This window comes from Lates calcarifer, linkage group LG24 (assembly GCF_001640805.2).
Source record: "Lates calcarifer isolate ASB-BC8 linkage group LG24, TLL_Latcal_v3, whole genome shotgun sequence".
NCBI lineage: Eukaryota > Metazoa > Chordata > Actinopteri > Centropomidae > Lates > Lates calcarifer.
Window position 1 is genome coordinate 12,308,766 of NC_066856.1, and position 21,738 is coordinate 12,330,503.

At 41.0% G+C, this 21,738-nt stretch overlaps 2 protein-coding genes across 3 annotated transcripts in view; both read left to right on the plus strand.

Moving 5' to 3' along the window:
* The window catches only part of ctdspla (CTD (carboxy-terminal domain, RNA polymerase II, polypeptide A) small phosphatase-like a), a 31,134-nt gene extending 23,366 nt beyond the window's left edge, over positions 1 to 7,768 (plus strand). The window contains 4 exon segments of the mRNA XM_018673807.2: positions 4,428 to 4,484; positions 5,541 to 5,633; positions 5,729 to 5,914; positions 6,570 to 7,768. Of these exon segments, the coding sequence (XP_018529323.1) occupies positions 4,428 to 4,484; positions 5,541 to 5,633; positions 5,729 to 5,914; positions 6,570 to 6,695 (462 nt within the window). The 3' untranslated portion in view covers positions 6,696 to 7,768.
* Positions 7,769 to 9,266: 1,498 nt separating this feature from the next.
* Positions 9,267 to 21,640, plus strand: vill (villin-like). Of its 2 annotated transcripts, XM_018673805.2 has the most exons (21): positions 9,267 to 9,480; positions 10,632 to 10,670; positions 13,787 to 13,870; positions 14,027 to 14,101; positions 14,222 to 14,421; positions 14,819 to 14,927; positions 15,277 to 15,387; positions 15,736 to 15,941; positions 16,037 to 16,115; positions 16,211 to 16,309; positions 16,548 to 16,701; positions 16,930 to 17,030; positions 17,132 to 17,269; positions 17,369 to 17,527; positions 17,652 to 17,831; positions 17,973 to 18,118; positions 18,569 to 18,713; positions 18,969 to 19,157; positions 19,453 to 19,521; positions 19,703 to 20,038; positions 21,104 to 21,640. In XM_018673805.2, exons 1-21 carry the CDS (start codon positions 9,436 to 9,438, stop codon positions 21,215 to 21,217), a joined length of 2,778 nt encoding a protein of 925 aa, XP_018529321.1. In that variant the 5' UTR covers positions 9,267 to 9,435; the 3' UTR covers positions 21,218 to 21,640. The 2 variants fall into 2 exon arrangements, with proteins under 2 accessions (XP_018529321.1, XP_050922964.1); XM_051067007.1 differs by lacking the exon at positions 19,453 to 19,521.
* Positions 21,641 to 21,738: the final 98 nt, after the last annotated feature.

Below are 21,738 nucleotides of genomic sequence, written 5' to 3' on the forward strand. Positions count from 1 at the left end.
CAAATGTCAAGGCAGTTCATGCAATAGCTGTTAAGACGTTTCACTAAAAGCCACAAATGTCAATTTCATGGTGGCACTGGAGAAAAACTCACTAAAATCAGTAGTTTTCCTCTGGGGACCATGAATGTCATGACAGTACATCCAGTGCCACCGCCCAGAGCCCAGTGCTAGTGTAGCTAAAATGTGTAGGGATATGTGATTTTCATATCAAAACATACTAGAAAGAAAGGTCATTATTTCTATTCCTAATTATAATACTGCAACGACAGGGCATACATTGTACTGTAGGTGCTTCAGTCTTTCCAGAGTGCACCATAAATCCTTGATGTGTTGTACCACCAATGCAGGATCAGACTGTAAATATGATGGTGGTGTATTGAAGATGTTGGTCAAATATCCCCCAAAAAGGTCACACAGGCCTACAGGGACCAAGATGTACAGATATTTTCAGTTCTCAAGTAGTTCAGGAATTTACAAGTTGTTTCATAATGTTAATTAACACAACTACATTGTGTGTGTGTCCTGTTACAGATACAGGGTAATTTACTGCTCAGCTCTTCTTTATATGTGTTGATGACCTATTCCTGTATTGCACCATCAAATATTCCCTCTACTGACACACCTGGCACACCTAGTGACCCACTTCAGCAGAGCTTTGTGTCGGCCCCAGCTGATCTTATTACAGCTGTGTGTTCTGTATCTGCGTCTTTTGTCCCCAGTATGAGTGCAGCTCAAATGAGAAAGACGCGAGCAACAAAACAGCTCAAGGTGAAGCTGAAGAGTCTTTTGTGTTCGCTCTAGTTTTATTTGGCGGCGAAGGGAAACTGTTCAACTTCTGAGAAGTACATTTTCATATGACTTGGAATTAATTCCTCATTTGCTGTGGAAAAGGCAAAGGGGAGAGAAAAATGTACACACACTGTACTGGACCCACCCATTGCAGTCACATGCCAGCAGTACGGGGCCACACACACGTACATGCTCACCCACACACAAGGGTGTGTCCAATACAGTGTACCGTTGCCTTGAATGACTGCGTGATGAATTTCGCAGAAATCCTGGATCTGTTCTAAAAGTCAGAGGGGTTTTATTTTCCCTCCTGACAAAACAACTCAGAAACTCACACAGGAGCTCCTTTTTTCTCCCCCTTTTGAAGAAACTCAGTCGCTCACCGGATACTCAGTCCATCAAAATTTATTTAGTTCAGAGATCAGTATGTGGTATGAAATGGATTCAGGCAATGCAATAAATGGAAATCAGTTGGGAGAGGAAGAGTGGGAAACAGAACGCGACACATACGCAGCATTTTCAGTTCCGTTCAGAGCCCCTGCAGGATTTCCTGTAGATTTTTTTCCTTCTAGAAGTGGGGTTTGGAGGTAACTTCGGATCAAAATATGAAGCACTTCAACGTACAAGTTAACAGTGGAGTAGGAAAAAAAACCAACCACAACTAACAGGGAACGTTCCACACAGACGATTCACAGATGGACATAGACTGAAAAAGAAATGTTACATAACACGTCACATACTGTGTGCTTTATCCTGCATGTTATGGACGAGGAGATAATGCGACGGCCAGGATTAGAGCCAGTATGTGCTAGATGTGTAGCTGAAGGAATATGCTATTTATAATGCATAAAGTTTATTTGTATTTTGAAGCAGCTTACATAAATAGGAATGAAAACACTCACTTTATGGCCAAAAGTATGTGGACAGAAAGACTGCACCCATATGTGATTGTTGCACAGGACCATAGGCATTAATCTGCTTCTGTGCAGGACCTGGACCTGGTTGCAGGGAGGTCCAGCACTGACTCGGGCGATAAGGCCTGGCTCACAGTTGGTGTAATAGTTCACATTAAAGGTGTTGGATGAGGTTGAGGTCAGGCTCTGCGCAGGCCAGTCAAATTCTCCACACCAAGCAGAAAACCATTGATTTATGGACCTTACAGAATTGGCACTGTAGTGTTGCAACTGTTGCCAAAAAGATTTACCTTATGTGACATTAAGGGGCCAAGCCACACTGTGAAAAACAAGAATACTAAGTCCATGGACAGAGTACGGCCTTAGGTGTTTTAAATCCACATGCCAATCTAAATAAATGCTTTAGAGCTGAAACAGCTAGTAGATGAATAAAAGGAGAAATTCAAGGCTTCCAGCAACTAAGTTATGAATGTTTGCGGGTTTTCTATGAGAGTAAAGTGAATATTTTTGCATTTTGGAGGAGTGGTTGTACAAAACAAAGATGGCCCAGCCTCTGTTTTGTTGATTGATAGTGAAAATAATTGTTGGTTTCAGCTCTAAAAGGCTTTTAATGCAAGTTTTCTTACTTTGTTAAAGAGTGCTTGAAGAACAGTATATAGATGTATAGTATATAAAGGAAAGACTGGATCACAGGCCAGGCTAATCATCAGGTGAAACAAACCAGAAGAAATTCCCTCCATCAGCCATGTTGAGGTCAACTCTGGTTCAGCAGAAATCCATAAAACAAACTTTCGTTCTTATCATTTCCTTCATCCCTCTCCCTCCATTTCTCTCAGACATACATATATTCCCCCTCTCTTTCTTTCTCTCTCTCTCTTTCTCTTGCCATCCGCCGCTTCCATATCTCTCGCCGCCTCGGATCCGCGTCCATTACAGCACGTGGCGCGATGAGCAGCTGTTGTGTGCTCGGTCTTCAGATGATGGAGTGATTCAGCAGAAGAGCAATAGGCAGAGGCCAAGTCTGTTTCTGCATCTCTTCCTCCATCTGTGTCTCTCTCTGTTCCTTCTCCTCTCTTTGTGAAAGTAGGACTAATGCTGCTTGTTTGTTCTCTTTTTCCACCTGTCACTGGTTTTGCTCATTACTAGCACTGTTTTTAGACGATTGACGCTACAGTAAATATTAACCAGAGCTGAAAACCTACAGTATCTATAGAAACACTCACATGCGTCTTGACTGTGCAACTGCACTTCATAAACATCTTTTACAGCTCCATTGTTCCACTGTCATCACAGTGGTCGTATTAGACACATTACACAGGTGACAAGTGGAAGGTCAAAGTGCCGAGTTAGTATTCCTACAGCAAACACCCCCTCTGCTGGATGGTATTGAACTCTACCTTTTAACTGCGGTTTTATGCCTGAAGGCGAGTGGCATTGAGATTGCACATACAGTACAAACACTGGGGGATGTGGGCAGGTTTATATCCACAGGCAGATGGTTTAGTGTTCATTAAAAAATGTTGGAGTGGCTTTATGGAAAAAAGAGCCCATCATTTTAAGACCTGAGGACAAACCTGCCCTAAAAAAATTACTTTTTCCTCCTTACTTATAAGCATTATACACTCTTAATAAATGCCTTATAACAGACTATAATGCAGTGCTACACAGATATAAGTGCGTTTTAAAAGTTTAAATAATTGTCATCAACTCCTTCGAAGACATATTTTCTAATATTACAGCTGTCTTTTACCGTATTGTCATTCATTATCTGTTTACGCAGCAGCCTCCACTTATTGAAGCCCAGAGGACGCGTTAACGTTGTTGCCAAATACATTAAAAAACAGTTATAGCTGCTTATAACCACATATGAAATGTTTATATACTGTCTCGTTGGTGTTGCCAAAAGACAGTACCTGTATATATGGTGAACGATCCGACTCGACTGGTTTTATGAGCTGTTACACACTTTGGCTGAGTCGAATTAAAACTTTAAACTGTTTTTCTCAACTTTACTATTTACTGTAGTTACTGCTGTCTGACTTTGTAAGGCAGAAATGTAAATTAAAAATAGATGAAAGCACACTCTAAGATACAAAGTCAACATTATTCTACCTAGGAGTAATGTTTTTTCAGATTATCAGTGGATGAATTAGTCAGTTCGACTTATAAACTGACACTTCTAAATAATCCTCTATTCTTTTCTGTCTCTACAACAAACTATCCAAACAGGTGACAGCCAAGTTCTTATGGAAGCAGCTTCCTTTGTGCTTCTGAAAACGCAGAGAAACGTTTTCTTCCCTCTGTCTCTGTCACCTATTTTTCTCTCGCTCCCCTTTCTGAAATGACATCGCTGTGCCTCCTACCTAATCCTTTCATCCTCGTCTTCACGCCCTCCGCTTGTCTTCCGCCCACACCCCTCCGGCATCTATCTTTCCACCCCCCCCTTTCTCCTTGCTTTTAAAGATGACACGAGTCACGCTGAGAGAATGGCGGTCCGCATTCACTGTCTGTCATCCTGTTTCGGTGGCTCCTAGGTTTCTCCCCGGAGTCTCACTTCAGGTTTTTTATCTAACATTGAGACGTAGGGCGCTGGAGCAGAGGGAACCACATTATGCTTAAAGCCTCCCTAGTTTGCCTGGGGCACATTAGAGGAGTATTTTACCTTTCTCTGTGCTTTTTTGTGACCAAAAATAATGTGGTTTCTCTGTTTGCCTCGTCCTGCAGCCTATCAGCAATGCAGACTTCATCGTTCCAGTGGAGATTGATGGGACTGTTCATCAGGTAATATTACACTGATATGAAGTACTTCCAGAAGTGGGCTTGAATAAAATAATATGTATTAATTTATAAGGGCTCCCATGGAACCTTTGGCTCCATTTTCTTTCCTTCAGTATTTATAATTCTCTATTATCTCATAGCTACGTCAAAGTGGGACAGCTCAAATATTCCTCCTTTAGTGCTTCCTGTTTTATTCTTCTGTGTTTGTGGAGTCCCTTGCTCACTATAAAGATACATGAGCCGTGACATGACTGTGTCACCAGCTAAACAAATGTCCCAAGTTGTCTGGAAGATGCTGCTGATGCTGAGCGCGCAGAAATGTGTGTGTAAAAATGACAGAAAGCAAGAAACAGAGGCACATGAGAGACAGGGTTTTTCTGTTTGCACAGTATGTTGATGGTAAAGGTTTGTTTTCTGTGTCCTGTTTGAAGAAGAAGCAGAAGAAGCCGTATACAATAGCTGTAGCCTGGTTCAAGTAATCCAGGATAGGCTTTCTGTATCTGCTTTGGCCTATGCTTGATTACTTGCACTTGGAGGCAGCAACTAAACCACAGACACCTGCTGAAGAGGACGGAGATGAGATGAAAAGGTTCTCAGTTGTTAAATGATTTCAATACAACAGCAGCCCTACAAGAACGTAGTCTGAAATCAACATTCTTTTAAAATTTAAATCTGGTATTGTGTATTGTCCCAGGGAGAAACAAAGCAGTTTTTGCCACTTGCATTTATTAACTCTTTTTAGCATTAGATACGGATATACTCCTCCATTTTTTCCAAGATTTTGTATGTGAATAATTACATTAAAGATTTAGGTTCACATAGAGGAATATCTGTCACAAAATGCATTTTATTCGAATTCAAAAAACATCATACCCAGTAATAATAGATAATTAATTGATGAAGAAAATTGGGACGCTTCCAAACTTGGAACTACTGGAAACACACCATAACAACACAGGAGGAAGCAGTTACAGCTATGCATAGAGCTATTCATATGTCAACTGTTGTGAAAAGCATCAAAACTCTAACAGCGTGTTTATTTTTGTGTCTTCGTTTCAGGTGTACGTGTTGAAGAGGCCCCACGTGGATGAGTTCCTCCAGAAGATGGGGGAGCTCTTCGAATGTGTCCTCTTCACAGCGAGCTTAGCAAAGGTCGGTCCTCGGGCTTTTCTGAGTGTTTCAGCGACAGTCGAGTTAATGCTTCAATACATTCGCGACATCAGCCCAATGTTTTTCTGGTTTTTCAGTACGCTGACCCTGTGGCAGACCTGCTGGACCAGTGGGGGGTGTTCCGCGCCCGGCTCTTCAGGGAATCGTGTGTTTTCCACAGAGGAAACTACGTCAAAGACCTCAGCCGGCTGGGCCGAGAGCTCAGTAAAGTCATCATCATAGACAACTCACCTGCCTCCTACATCTTCCACCCTGAGAATGCAGTACGTCATTTCTCTGACTGACATCAAACAGTAGTGATTTTGACCTAAAACTTCCATTATCCTTGACCAGTGTTCACACTACAGTTGCTGCATTATTTTTGCATGTTACAACAGTCTCAGATAGGTGAAGTAAGGCTGAGTGATGTGTTTAGGTACATGGTATAGGATATGTTTTCTGAGAATCCGTGTTTGACCCAGGAATCTTACTGCTCTTGTTTACACTTGACTCGCAAAAATCCCACAAATTTCACTTGATCTTGACCCCAAAACCCTGAATAAAAGCCATTTTAAAACACACCTGTAGAGCAGGAATAAGTTCGCAGTGAAGTTAATAATGATATAAACGATTATATCTGCGAGACATTGTCATAGTTTTGATCTGAAGTGTTGTTTTTGAGCCAGAGGCAGTGTTCCCAGTTTTATGATAGTTCTCTCCTCTGTGGAGAAGTCGCTTAGTGGAGCTGCTGCCAGTCTTCATGGCTTTGATGCATTTCCCCCATTAATTATTTACAGAAAACTCGCACCAGCTCTTCACCTATAATGCAACACTTTAGCATCAGCTGTCAGCTGAGTTTTCTTCCTTGATCATATGAATTAAATCTGTCTCTCTACCTTTCTGTCTCTCTGTTTCTTCTGTGTTGTTGTTTCTCCACAGGTCCCGGTGCAGTCCTGGTTTGACGACATGACTGACACAGAGCTGCTGGACCTGATTCCTCTGTTTGAGGGCCTCAGTAAGGAGGAGGACATTTACAGTCTGTTACAGAGCCTGAGGAACAGGTAGCAGACGACGGCTCCAGCTGATCCTTCCTGCCTCGGACCCCGCTGCACAGAGGCCTCACCTCGCCGCCACGGCCCTGCAGCGTGGCTCCCGTCGTCCGACCAGCTCTGGGAGTCCCAGCGTGGCTCCTGATCCGAGGACTTCAGGCAAATTATCTGGCTATAATCAAATCTAGAGACAACATCTGTACGGATTCTTACCATCTCTGGATTTCTGGACTCTTTGTACAGGACTCCTACTGACAAAAGATTATATTACTGTATGTACATACTATATGTTTCTAAGAGCAAGACATACATAAAGTAATTTTTCTATCAGAGAGAGGAGGTTTTACTATTCTATCAAGTAATATTTTAGTTACCAAAAATAATCAAACACACAATGACGTTTTTTTTGTTTGTTTGTTTTTCTGAGACTGGTTGACCTTTTGTTTTTTGTGTTGAGCTATGCTATGCAGGCTGTTGTTTCTCGTCTGACCTTTTGTTCAAACAACTGTGATTTACCTTCTCTTACAGAATGAAGTGCCTTCATTACTGTGCTGATTTTATTGTGTCAGGTTATGGGGTGCACATTTTTATGCTGCATATTTACTCAAAATCTCCAAATGCATAATAACTAAAAATCTTTAAATTGAAGCTGAAAATCTAAGAAAAATCTTATTAATCTGAGAAAAATGAAAAGACTGATACCTAGAAATTTATAAAGCTAGCCTGTTAGACCTGGATGACTTTGTGCTTTTGAGTTTAGTAACATTGAATTGTTAAATTTACCAAAGATTTTTACAATTCAATGTGATTTGTGGCTGAATGACGTCATTTGATCCTTGACAGTGACTGTAAATCGATGATCCTTCAAGACATTGAAACCCCACTTTATAATGAAAAAAAAAAAGAGAGACCTTTGTAATGACATCACCGTCCACCAATAAATGTTAAACTTTTGAGGAAAGTATAATGATTAGCTTAGATTATATGAAATTCTATTTATTGGGGAAAAGAGGGTTGGGTGCATTGTAAAGAATGCTGTTGAAATCGTACTGTACAACGTTATTAAAGTTGCAAGTTTGCACACGGTCAGTTTGCATCGTGGTTTAATTACTTTAACAAAATTTAAAGCTGCTATAATCAGTATTTTTATATTAACACTGAATCAAATGACTGTGTGTTTAAAAGTTTTCATGACTCTGCAGCTCTACTGAGCTTTTTAGTGTCTTTCAGCTCACTGTTTTGGTTTCCCAGCCCACAACTTTACTGTTTTGGTTCAGTCTCACTGGTCTTATCAGTGTCGTTTCCAAAGCAGGTGGTGTTCTCAGCAAAAAAAAACTAAAAGAAATCCACAGTATACTACCTGTCCAGCACCGAACAGCAGCCTGACAAAGTTAGCAACTAGCTAGTGAGCATGATGTACCATTTAGCAGCTAAAACAGGCAGAAATTTTCTTCAGAGGTTGGTGGAGAACAAAACAGAGCTAAAAGGAGGGTGAAAATTAGACTTTACATCCATCATGTGGACACAAACATGACTCAAAATGAATGCTAATGTTTGCTACATGACCTTTTGCTAAATGGTTCACCATATCAACTTAGAAAGGTGAGAATATGTCAGTGTTGTGTTTAAGGCTTGTTTCTGCTGCTCCTTAGTGGGCTGTCTAAAAGGTAACTTACTTTAAGTTGCCATAAGTTTGAGGCTCAAAGTTCATTTTAGACCTTGCAAACAAAAGCAACAGACAAAACAATGCCACACATGAGGTCCATAAAGTAGCTGTTTTGGAGCTTTCGATCATATCACCATCATCATCATCTGATGGAGTCGGCTTGGCAGACATATGGCTTTGTGTTTTGTTGTTTTAAAACAACATGTATGAGAAGTCCTTAAATAATTTAGACACAGTCAAAAAAACGAAAAACATCTTTGACATGTCACAGTTGGAAAAGCACAGGTGTAGATGATAAAATGAACAAGTATTTTGCACCACTGTCACACTGTCATTGCTCACTGGGACATTTGAGGACATTGTTAATGTTATTAGTAACACCTGTGCTTTTCCTGCCATGACAAGTCAAAATGTCTGCAATGAGAAAGGTCTATTCCTGTATGTGGGAACTGGGAACGATCGTGTGGTACGATGAAAGGTCCAGAACAGCTCGTGACACCTTGTGTTGTCTCAGGTCTGTTATTATTAGTTATTTATATTTTTCCCTTTTCTGTCATATTCTTGTAGATAAAAGTCATTTCAGTGGAACAAACTGCATTGATGTGGGTCTGTTGAACTGAATTCCTTTGAATTAGCCCCATCTAATAAATCATTTCTTTTCAGAATTTGCTCATTTTGCTGAAAAATTCACATGGTGATCAATAGCTGAATAGTATTAAGTATATTGCGGTGTACCTTTAAGCTTTGTATTCAAGGGCATTTTAATCATGTAATGAACTTAACAGAGGGCAATCGTTCTTCAAAGAGTCAAGCTTCATTGTCTGCATGGTTAAATGATCTGCAGGTGCATTAATAATATGGACTGGTTAATGTGCAACCAAGAGGAGCTTAGCTTGTGATATGATGTGAACTTTTAGCTTCCGCTTACGTTGCAGCCACTTTAACTGCAGCAGTGGATTAGGCATTACAGAGCCTATTGTTCAAGCCTGACAAATTCTTTTCTTTTCTTTTTCCACTTAACTTTCCACTTGCCCCTCAGATATGTGGGGACTGAATTTCACCACGCTGATGAAATGATCATATTTTCACAATGGAGTCCAGGACTGAATCGAAAAATGAAAAGCCGTGGTCAAAGGTAAGAAAAAGTTGAGCCTGCTAACGTGAAGCTGTTGGTTAACAAGAAAACCAGGTTGGTTACATAACAGTGTCTTCTTGAGATTCCCTGGCAGGGATTGTGTGAACTATATAAGACAAAGACAAGTGAAATAGACTTATCCCTGAGCAGAAAACATCAGCAGGGAGCCTGATGCATGATTCATGTTCTGACTGCAATGTGTAGCGAAAGAAGTTTATAGATTGTTCACACAGTCTGGAAATGTTTGGGGCACCAGCAGAAGCAGGGTTTGATGATTTTTGGTGGGGAAATAATAGAGTTTTTATCAAAGCAGTCAGCATTTACAGGCTGTTATCTCAAGGTTATCTTTAGCTATAAAGGCAACTTAACCCACAATCTACTTCTCTTGTATCTTTACATTCAATTCAGTGTTGACTCAGGATTAACATTCACGCTCTGCAAAGACTCTCTATTACTTTAAAAAGTGTGCAAATCACTTTGGGCACAGCGTGTTAATACATCTCCACTGTCTGCAAACAAATGTAAACACAAGCTGCCAGTGCCTTCTCCGCTGGGGGATCAAAGCCCAGAGCTGTAAACCTTCAATAATGTCAAGCGTTCCTCCTTGAGTGTCTGTGTGAGTAGGCACAGAACGAGAGCTTTAGCCACAGAAAACCTCTGATTCCTTTCCAATACCACTCAGGGCTCCTTCAGTCCAATTCCCCCCATCTGCTGGTTGTATTTCACAACAGTTGTGAAATAAATAATTGGTGTCAAGTTGCCCCTGTAATGCCCACTGTGCTGCTGAGGGCTCACTTAAAGCACAATCAGGACCTCGAGTGACGCTTGAGTCCATCTCAACTCAGGAATTGTAGATGATTTTCTCAGGCATCTTGACTTTGTGATGCATTTTGCAAATCTGGCCCCCTTCATTCAGCCTAAAATCAAGCCAGTATCTCCACATCAAAACTGGGAAACATCGTGGGACGAGGCGCATTTAAGGCCATGGCAATGTAAATATAGAAACAGGAAATTGCAGGTGTGTTCAGACCTGGGTGTGGAGACAAATACATCCAGCCCTCCCTGCCACACACACTCCAGATTGCACACAGGAGGATAAGCCAGCAATACAGTATTACCTAAAGGCATCATTTCACTAATTTACCTTGCAGCAGACAGCCAGGCCTTCACTCCGCCAGACACAACACAAGGTAAGATCCATACTTTTATTTTGATAACATATTTCCTTGGATTTTTTAGACTTTTTTAAACCTTTTTTTAAAATCAGTTTCTTTTAACTGAATCTTTGCCATTTGGAAAGAGTACCATCTTTATTATCATATTTGTTGAAAAATATTCTCTCAAACACACTTCATATGGTGTTTTCAAAGCTACATCATTTTATATTAGATGGAGATGAACATGTAAGGAGCCTGATAGACATTAGGTTGTATTTAGAGAATTAACAAAGCTCACTGTGTATGCTGAGTCAATGGACACCGCAAGTTAATTGATGTGGAACCAGTCATTCCTGTCACAATAATGGAAGCAATGTTGGCCTTAAATTTATCTTTTCAGGGATTATTTACACAAGTTTTTCATCTATTTGATGTGGGATCAGATTGCAGAATAGAATAGTTGTTTTCCACGCACAACAGGGAGTGTCACTACAGTTAGTCTTCCACAGCTGGCGATGAGCAGCACCATTTAGTCAAGTTATTATGTCAATTAAATGAAATAAATCAATTAAAGCAAAGTTCTCCTCTTCATCAAGTTTTGCGGGAAGTTGAATCAGATAAATTAAGATAAAGATAAACTCTTTAAGTTTTTATCACAGTTACATCAGTTGAGAACCAGATCCTGAGTTTTGAATGTAGAGTTGGATTTCTTTGATTCTTTGATTTTGCTTTACAGGTACATTAATAGTATATATTATGCCATATTACTGCTCAGTTTACCTTTACTAAGGAATATTGTTAGTCACTGTTTAATATGTGGAAAAGACAAGCCTAGGGTGTGGCCCATCCCTTGCCCACATCAGAAAATGAGGGTTATTGGTTTTTCACAACAGGGAAAAATTCCTTTCTGTTCTTTCATCATAATTAAAAAAGGTAAAGCTCTCAAAGTTATGGGGATAATTAAATGTTTAAATATTCATTTTATTCTTTTCAATGGAAGCATGCACAGTATTAAAGATACATGTTACCCTGTTATATGTTGCTTCAAAGTTAGCTTAAAGCTAATTTTCACTTGCTGGTCCGAGTGTATTACTATAACATTACACCGCATAATACCTGTTGGCAATAAATGTTAGAAAAATTGAAAGCAAGGATATTTGTATACAAAGCAAACAGTCAGTGGTTGCAGCGCTGGATAGTTTCTAGTAGACTCTCCAATTTAGCTTTATTGCAACTTAACATTTGAATGAACAAATAACCAGTGTTCCTCTTCATAAGCAATAAAACACACCCTTGCTCAATCTTCTCCAAGTGCTACTGTTACACTATGTTTTAGTATTCACTATAATCCCATAATAATTACCACTGACTATAGTGACTGCAGCTCATCTAAAGTTAAGTAGTCTCACTTTAAAGCTAATGATTGTACTGCAACTCTCTCTATATATTATATCACTCTTTATTATTCTTCAATATTTCAGTATGACATGTCATGTCATACTGGCCTAAGTCCTAACGTTTTATTTATATTTCAATCCTTTTTCTGTTTGCTCTGTGTGTGTCACCTCTTTATCTGATTACCTGAATACCAGAGCCTTGATAACATAAATGAAGGGTGTGGTTAACATCCTGGTCAAGTACAGCTGACCTGATCTATCCCACCTCACACCACACCACCCTCTCTATCAATCACTGCTCAGTGAGACATTTTATTCCTACACCTAGAGCAATGATTAGACTCAGCAGCAGTGAATTATAGCTTGGTTATTTCTCTGGAGAATAACTGCAACCACAGCTCCTCCAGCTATTTGACAAATATATCATGTATGCATGGAAACTGTATTTGCATTCATGATATGTTGCAGGCAGCGTAACATCCCACTGAGCCTGTTTCCATACAGCGTGTCACCACTAAGCCTGTGTTCTTGGCTCAGCTGGTGATAGTGTGTTTGCTTATCAGTGCTGTTGTTTCTGATATCTGAGTCAAGAGGCAGTTTAAGCACTGCTGATTGCAGAACTTGTATGTTGCTATGGCGCCAAGCTGACACTCATTAGGGGGATTAGAGGTGTTTCTCTGTCAGTGATCCAATCTTTTAAAATGGTTCCATCGTCAGTTTTTAGAGACATCTGTTTCCAGTGAAAAGATAGGGAACTCAGAAAGATGAGCGATGAGGAGGAGGCGGTCTCAATGCTACATTCGCTTCAAGTACTTTGGAGGAGTTTCAATTGCATATGTGTTTTCTAATGTGCTATTTAAGGTTCTAACATTAAGAATTGTTTGACTATAAGCAGTGGTGAGGGAAGAATTAAAATCCTCTCAGAGTATCAGTCATCAACTTTCCTCAGCTCTAGTGAGCATTGCGGCTCACTGTTGTGGCGTTATCATTTTGTTTCACTCTCTCATTGCATTGTCTTAACCATTTAATGAAAAGGCTCAAAACCTATTATCTACTGTAGCAGCACCAGTGTCAGACAGAAAAAAATAATCTGCAATTAGCTGGTGAACATAGAGAAACATTTAAGAGATAAGTAGCCAGACACTGAATTTCCCTCAAAAGTTGGAGACCCAAAACAGAGCTAAAAGAGAATTTCTTTTTTTTATCTATCAAGTGGTCAGAAACACGTCTCTAAATTAATGCTCATGTTGCTCGGTAACAGTTGGATATGTAAACAAGAAAATTCTTTGCTAATAAGTTTACCATAGCAACGTAATATGTCATTGTTATTTTTATACCTTATTCAAAAAATCAGATGCTGCAGATTTAGATAAAAGTGGCAACACAATGATTGTATTATTATATATTATATATTACATTACCAGATTATTAATAATACTGATGCCTGATGTGTAAAGAATTCTTTATGACTTTACAGTATATATTGTTTTATAGCTTAATTTATATAAGCTTACATATAATGTTTGTATGTAAAATTTTAATTACTTTAAAGCTGTGCTAAAGCACTGTTCTCAAACAACTCTACTAAGCTACTTGCCGCCAATGACCACAAATTTCAGTTTGACTCACTTTCTCTGATCATGTTTTGTTATAAACTCACCCGTCATTTCAGTATACTGTACACTGGGAAATACTGAGAGATGGTGAATTCAGTGTAAAGAAAAATAAGCTTCATATGTGTGTTTGTTTCAGTTCAGCAGAATGATGAACGATGACAGTCCAGACGCATTCAGAAACGTCAGCCGAAAGCCAGGCATGCAGATATGGACCATCAATGTGAGTCAGCCCCAAAACAAATATCATGCAACCCACATTATTGTGAATGTAGACATTCCTGGTCACACAGCTGTACTTTACGCAGGGTGTGGCCTGATGAAATCTTATTTTTGTGTAAGATTGCATAATATTTAACATGTTTTTGTTGTTGTTCAGAACATGCAGTTGGTGCCTGTTCCAGCCCAAGGCTTTGGTAACTTCTTTGAGGGAGACTGTTACATTGTTCTACATGTGAGTTCAAGGCTGGCTGATTTCCCAAGAGGCTGAAGAGAGGCTCAACATATATGAAGACATGTGACTTATGTGTGCAAGTGTTAAATCTCCTTCTGTGTTGTTCATGCTTATCACCAGATAACTGAGAAAAAGGGCTCCGGTCAGTCTGCTGATATTCACTACTGGATAGGGAACTCCTCCTCTCAGGACGAGCAGGGCGCAGCAGCCATCTACGTCACCCAGCTGGACGAGTACCTGGGTGGGAGTCCGGTGCAGCACAGGGAGGTGCAGGGCAGCGAGTCGCCCCGTTTCAGGAGCTACTTCAAAAATGGCCTCATGTGAGTCACAGAGAGGGGGCTGGCATGTGAAGAAAGGGGGAAAGGGTGGTGACCTAATAAAGAGAAGGAGTCACACACACACACTTGTGCTGTAATCTTCCTGAGACATGGCTTACAACACTAATCCCTCTGTATGAAATCATTATGACATGATTTACACTTGTTTTGTTGAAGCTTAGCAAAGAAAAACATCATCCAGTCATTTTCTCTCATCCAGTGCATTAACCTTCAACTTTACTTTTGCTCTTGCTTCATGGTTGTGAAGAACGCTGAGGTAAATTTCAAAATTAACAAATGAGAAATGCTCTGAGGTGCTTTTGTATTCATACTATTTCACATGTGGCGTAGTTGTTTTATTGCACTTGAACTTTGGTCATGTACACTGATCTGTCCTCAGCTACAAAAAAGGTGGAGTGGCCTCAGGCTTTCGCCACGTTGACACGAACGCCTACAACGTCCTGCGGTTGCTGCATGTCAAAGGGAGGAAGCATGTCGCAGCGACAGAGGTAAGCAGAGGGGAATATAAAGGGCTATGACAGGGATTAATGACAGGGAGGCACTGCCTGACCAGTACCTCCCACTGGAGCTATCACAGGTTTCACACAACCCTGTTATAAGAGGTGCTGGCACTCCCTCTTTAGGAAATTATGGCATGCTTGTTGGTATAGCTGTCAAAGTAGGTATTAAATGCTGTTAACATAGGAAAATATTTATTAAATACCACACAGTCACAGCACTCAGACAGTTGCTTCCCTCAGAACATTTTATGACACTTTACTTTATACTGTTCATTTAAATAAAGGGAAATTATTTTATAACGTTCCATCATGTTGAAGTTTTTATGTGTATTTGCAGGTGGAGGTGTCATGGAACAGCTTTAACAACGGAGATATATTTCTTCTGGATATGGGGAAAGCCATAGTGCAGTGGAACGGCCCCCAGAGCAACAGGAGAGAGAAGCTCAAGGTAATCTTCCTCTCTGATTGGTCACAAGAGCACAGACTCATTATACAAAATAACCAGACAAATACAAATTGAGAAGAGGTTAGTTTGTTATCCATTTTGCCAATCTGGTCATTTATAGATCGTGTCTTAGTATTAGTAGTGAAGTCAGTCTTGAGGATCTTTTTAATGATGGAAGTCTGTAATCATTAGCAAATATAGATATGTTGATCTTCATGTCCACAAAGTAAGCTACAAATACTTTATACTTTACTTCTTAAATGAGTTTCCAGTGTAGGAACCTAAAAAAAAAAAATACTTTGAGCAAGATTTTACTCACTTGGCTTCATATCTCCTCTCCTCTCTCTGCAGGCGGTCTTGTTGGCTCAGGACATCCGTGACAGGGAGAGAGGAGGTCGAGCTCAGATCGGTGTGGTGGAGGGGGGAAATGAGGAGGACTCCCCAGAGCTGATGAAAGTCATGATGGCAGTGCTTGGCCAAAGAACTGGGCAGCTGAAGGATGCCATCCCTGACGACAAACCTGATCAGGTTCAGAACGCCAGCGTCAGGCTGTACCAGTAAGGACTCTGTCTTGATCCATTACGTTGCTTTTTACAGATTGTTGGGGCATTTAACAGCATCACACACTGTTTTTTCTTTTCTTTCTCCACAGTGTTTTTGAAAATAGTGGGAATCTAGTGGTGCAAGAAGTGGCCACACAGCCTCTAACACAAGACCTGCTACACTCTTCTGTAATTGGCTTTTATCCTTCAAACATATTCTTTAGACTCTGTTATACAGAAACTGGGTCCTGTCTCATTGTTCATTGCTCTTCTCATGCTGTCAGGACTGTTACATCGTGGACCAGAGAGGCTCTAGTGTGATGGTGTGGAAAGGCAAACAGGCCTCAAAGGAAGAGCGACGAGAAGCTCTGAACAGGGCAGTGGTGAGTTTACTGAATGAGTAAATGCTCAGTGTATCAGAGGTCACCTGAGGTCAGTGTAGAACAAATAAAATACTAGGCAATATGCTGAGTTTATTTCCTTTTTTCTGTTTCCTTTTTTTAATATATTGCTTTTCAATATATAGAACACCATAGTTATTCAACATTATGGTTCTCTTTTACCAGAATCACTGGCACAGTAAAAATTTAAGATACACTGTCCATTCACCTTTTCTACCAGGGCTACATCAAAGCCAAGAACTACCCATCCAGCACCACTGTGGAGGTGATGACTGAAGGAGGAGAGTCAGCAATGTTCAAGCACTTGTTCAAATCCTGGAGAGATAAAGGACAAACACAGGGCCTGGGTTCCACCTACAGCCTGGGAAAGATAGGTAACCTCTACAAAGCTCTTACTCAATTCACAATAAGATGTGACACGAATAATGTATGTATGTGACTCACTGTGTGTTTATTCAGAGCAGCAGTGTAATTTGCAATTCAGTTCTTTTATTGTGAAAAAGACAATATTGAGCAAAATTTCACAGGTATTTTGAATTATTTCACAGTGGTTAGATAATCTATTTTGTCTAAATGTACTGAAATTTGGGGTCTCCATACAGCTAAGGTTGACCAAGTGAAGTTTGACGTGATGGAGCTCCACGCACGTCCTGAACTGGCAGCACAGCAGCGCATGGTAGATGATGCATCTGGAGACGTGAAGGTGAGTGTACAGACACATTCACAGAGCAGATGAACTGCTGACCTCACTGTCAGTGGTCCAAAAGACTATAAAATTTCTTTTTATGTCTCTGTTATCATCAGGTGTGGCGCATTGAGAACTTGGAGCTGGCTGAAGTCAACCCAAGTACTTACGGGCAGTTCTATGGAGGAGACTGCTACTTGGTGTTGTACACATATCAAAGATCGAACCAGCAGCAGTACATACTCTACATGTGGCAGGTTAGTGTCATTACAAATATGTTTACACTCTCTCTGTTTCTGTTCAACCACTCAAAGAACAGCATCTTTGTATCAACATGATCTTACGCCTTGCACCAGGGCCGCCACGCCACTAAAGATGAGATCACAGCCTGCGCCTACCAGGCTGTCAATGTCGATAACAAATACAACGGAGCCCCGGTCCAGGTCAGGGTGGTGATGGGAAAGGAGCCTCGCCACTTCCTGGCTATTTTCAAAGGCAAACTCATCATCTTTGAGGTATGAAGGGGGCGATTTGCTCTAGAAAAACATGAGACATTTCTGGTCAGAATAAAGCACAATTAAAGGAAAGTTGCAAAAAAAAAAATGTAATTAGTGCATATTTTTGTGTGTGTGGCTGAAGGGCGGTACAGGTCGACCAGGTGTGGTAAACCCTGATCCTGGTGCCAGGCTGTTCCAAGTAAGAGGGACCGATGAGCTGAACACCAAAGCCACCGAGGTGCTGGCGAGGGCGTCGTCTCTAAACACCAATGACGTGTTCCTGCTGAAGACCGACAAAACATGCTACCTGTGGTACGGAAAGGTGAGTGCTGTGTCATGGAGCTGCATTACAGGCTGCAGAGGCCTGACGTGAACCCCATTTCAAATGATAAAAATGTGTGTTTTGTGTTTGCACTTCACACAAATCCATATTTGTTTGGTGTCTGCCTCTGTCTGTGTGCAGGGCTGCAGCGGCGATGAGAGGGTGATGGGGAGAGCGATGTCTGATGTGCTCTCCAGGCAGGACAAGCAGGTGGTGATGGAGGACCAGGAGCCAGCTGAATTCTGGGTAGCTCTGGGAGGAAAGGCCCCCTATGCCAGTGACAAGAGGTAAAAAGCAGACATCAGCAATGTGACAACTTTGAATCAGGATTTTGGTCTTTTTGCGGGATATTTTGCTCAGTGTTTGTTTATGACAATGAAAACTCAACCCAAGGCCTCTGAGCTATCTGGCAATCCCCCCTGTTCATTTCTCCTCCCTGTTAGTCACATTGCATGTTGTTTTTATTCTCTATTATTTTAAACCAGGCACAAAATAACCATTATAATGACCTATAAACAAGGAACTGTCTTCAGAATTCATCCAAAAGGCCCCTTAATTTATTTGGAAGCATTAATGAGCTTAAATTTAAATCTGCGTGGATTATTTTTATATCAAGGTCAGTGGAATATGCCCAATGTTGTCTGAAGCCAATGAAACAAAGCATGCACACTCCCACACACACATAAACAGAGCAGATTATACGGTTGTTATGATGGAAGAGGTCTGTGTGATTTCAGACTGCAGAGGGAGGAGCCTCCTCACAGCCCCCGGCTGTTTGAATGCTCCAATCAGACGGGGCAGTTCAGGATGACCGAGGTGGACGACTTCGCCCAGAGCGACCTGGATGAGGAGGACGTCATGCTGCTGGACACCTGGGAGGAGGTGAGGGGGTCAAAGGTCCTCAGCCACACAGAAATACAATGCCAGCTCAGGCCTAAGAACTGGGAACTGGACAGTAAAAGTTCTGAAATAAATAAAAAGATGGAGGATTCGTTTTCATTCTGAAGACATTTAGATGAAGAGACAAACTTTGTTTCTTCATTTTCTTCATCTTCTACACTGGGCTCATGGTGCTTTAGAACAGCATTTTAAAATAAATCTGTTATTGTCTTACTTCTCTCCTCCAAATCACCTCAGATTTTCTTTTGGGTTGGAAACTTAGCCAACCAGCAGGAGACCAAAGAGGCGTGGAACAGCGCTCAGGAGTACCTGAGGACCCACCCAGCGGGCCGCGACCCCGACACGCCCATCATCTTTGTCAAACAGGGATACGAGCCGCCCACCTTCACCGGCTGGTTCAATGCATGGGATCCTCATAAGTGGAGCGTGAGTTTAATAGCCCTTCTTTGATCACAGAGTATTATTAATAGACTAATACAGCATGATCAAGGCGTTACAAATCACTATTCATAGTACTGTATTGGTGTGCATTTCCATTACATTAACACTGATTATAGCAATGTCACATGGATGCTATGAATAATTTTGCGTGAACAAATCATGTCGGAAATTAGGAAGAGCATACAGTCACGTGTGGATGATTTTATGGATTGTTTGAAGGTGGAGAAGACCCTGCATGCTTACTAATTTTCAATCCTGGCTCACTTGATCTTCTCAACAGGGAGGCAACTCCTATGAGGAGATGAAAAAAAAGCTGAGTGATGCAGCGTCTATCTCACAGATCACTGTTGTAAGTGATTGACTGACACTAATCCTAACTCTAATTAATAATGTTCTAATATTACTCGTGTAATAACTAATATCACCAATGTGTTTTGATTATTTATGTCACTAATCTGTGAATGTTTTCACTTTTGAGGTTTTCTTACAAAAAAAATATGATTTCACAAGCTCACCTGTCTTATCTGCAGGATGTGAACAATGCTAACCTGAATAAGAGTCCTGGTGGGATGGGTGGGGGTAGTTACAGGGCTCCAGGTGGCCCTGTGAGCTCCCCTCCACTCTACAGGGTCCATGGAGGTGATCTGTCCCCCAGACCCTCTACCCCCACCAGCCCGTCCACCCAGAGAGGCCAGCCTTCTGTTTCTGTGACCCTGTCCCCTTCCTCTAGCTTCACACCGTCATCCCCAGCTGGTGGCACTGTGTCCCCCTCTGCTGGAGGCTCCGGGATGTATCTGGACCCACAGCTCCTCATCAACAAGTCTCCCAGTGAGCTGCCACAGGGAGTGGACCCCAGCCAGAGAGAGGTTAGTGTAAATGACTATGTGCTAGATGTGATCAGTATCAGTGTGCATTGGTCATGTCAAGACAGGAGTCAGACAGCCTCTCTTCATCTCCAGTGTGAACTAAATAACCAACAGCAGCATCTGAGAGTTCTTTCACTGACAGAGGCATAAAATAACTACAGACACAAAACTACAAAGACATGCAAAACAACTACAAAGAGACCCAAAATGACAAAGAAACACAGAACAACCACACATGATCTGCCCCTGTGAGACTGCCTGGACTTTGTGTTGTTTCCTGTTTTATTTTGAAATTATTTTCCTTGTTGAGTCCTTTGTAATTTTGCTTCCTGTGCTTGTGTGTGTGTGTGTGTGTGTGTGTGTGTGTGTGTGTGTGTGTGTGTGTGTGTGTGTGTGTTACGTGTGCGCGTGTGTTTGTGTGTTTTTACCTGTTCCCACTTCCCCAATCAGCCCTGCAGTCACCTGGTCTCTCCCCACCTGCATCTCATTCCATGATCAACCTGGTCTATTTTTACAGGTGTCCTTCCTTTGTCAGTTCTGTCTCCTTGTGCTTCAGTTTTTGAGTTTTTCCTGTTTTTCTAGTGTTTGGGCTTCCTGCATTTGTTTGTGCCTGCCAGTGTTTCTGCCATCTGCTGGTAATCCTGCTCTTTTCTTTTTTAAATTATCATCAGTAAAATAACTACAAACTGACACAAAATGACCACAAAGACACACAAAGAGATACTAGATGACAAAGAGAGGCAAAACAACTACAAATGAAATGCAAAATGACCACAAACCAATGTGCAGTGACTACCAACCACTGTGTCCTTTCCTAGTTATTTTGTGTCTCTTACATTCTGGATGTTTTGCAACCATGTAAAGAGGGGCGGGGGCCCTTCACCATGTTTGTGCCCAGAGGCCTGTTGTCTCATAATCTGTCCACAGCTGTGAGGATGACTGTGATTTGGTGGGAGTTGCTTAGTATGATGTGCTGTAATTAGGATGTGTATGTTGATGTATTAACAGTATCTGTACAGTAGGGGTCAGACTAACTGTTCTCTGTCCTGTGTGATCTGATTGCAGGAGTACCTGTCTGATGCGGACTTCGAGAACCTGCTCGGCACAACACGCCCTGACTTCCAGCGCCTGCCGAAGTGGAGGCAGAATGACTTGAAGAAAAAGGCAGGACTTTTCTGAGAAACATTGACTGTTGGATTGCATGGAAACATTGTCAAACCTGTCTCACTGTAACAAAGGAAATTATTTGCAAAGCAAACCTAAAGCAAACTTTAAGGTAGGACAGGACTGGTAGAGGCCGAAGTCATTTCATCTGAATATTTTTTTATCAACTTAAAGATACTATTTTCAACCATTAACAAAGTTATAGTGATTCAAACAGTTGTTTAGAACTATATAGCTTAGCATGATTGTAATTAAAATCAAAAACTTTCATGGACATGAAACTAATTTATGAAAAGATTTTTCAGAATGGTTATGCTTTAAACTTTTATCTATATTTTAAATATTTGAATGTGATCATACAGTGGTCAAGTTTTCTCACCATTTTATTATTTGCTATAGCTGAATCACTTATTATGAATAAATACACAAAACCTTCTATCAGAGACTATCAGAGTTTTATTTGAGAGCAAGTGCAAATGAAGTTAAATGACATGAGATACTGAAGGCACTGACAGAGATTTGTCACAGAAAAACAG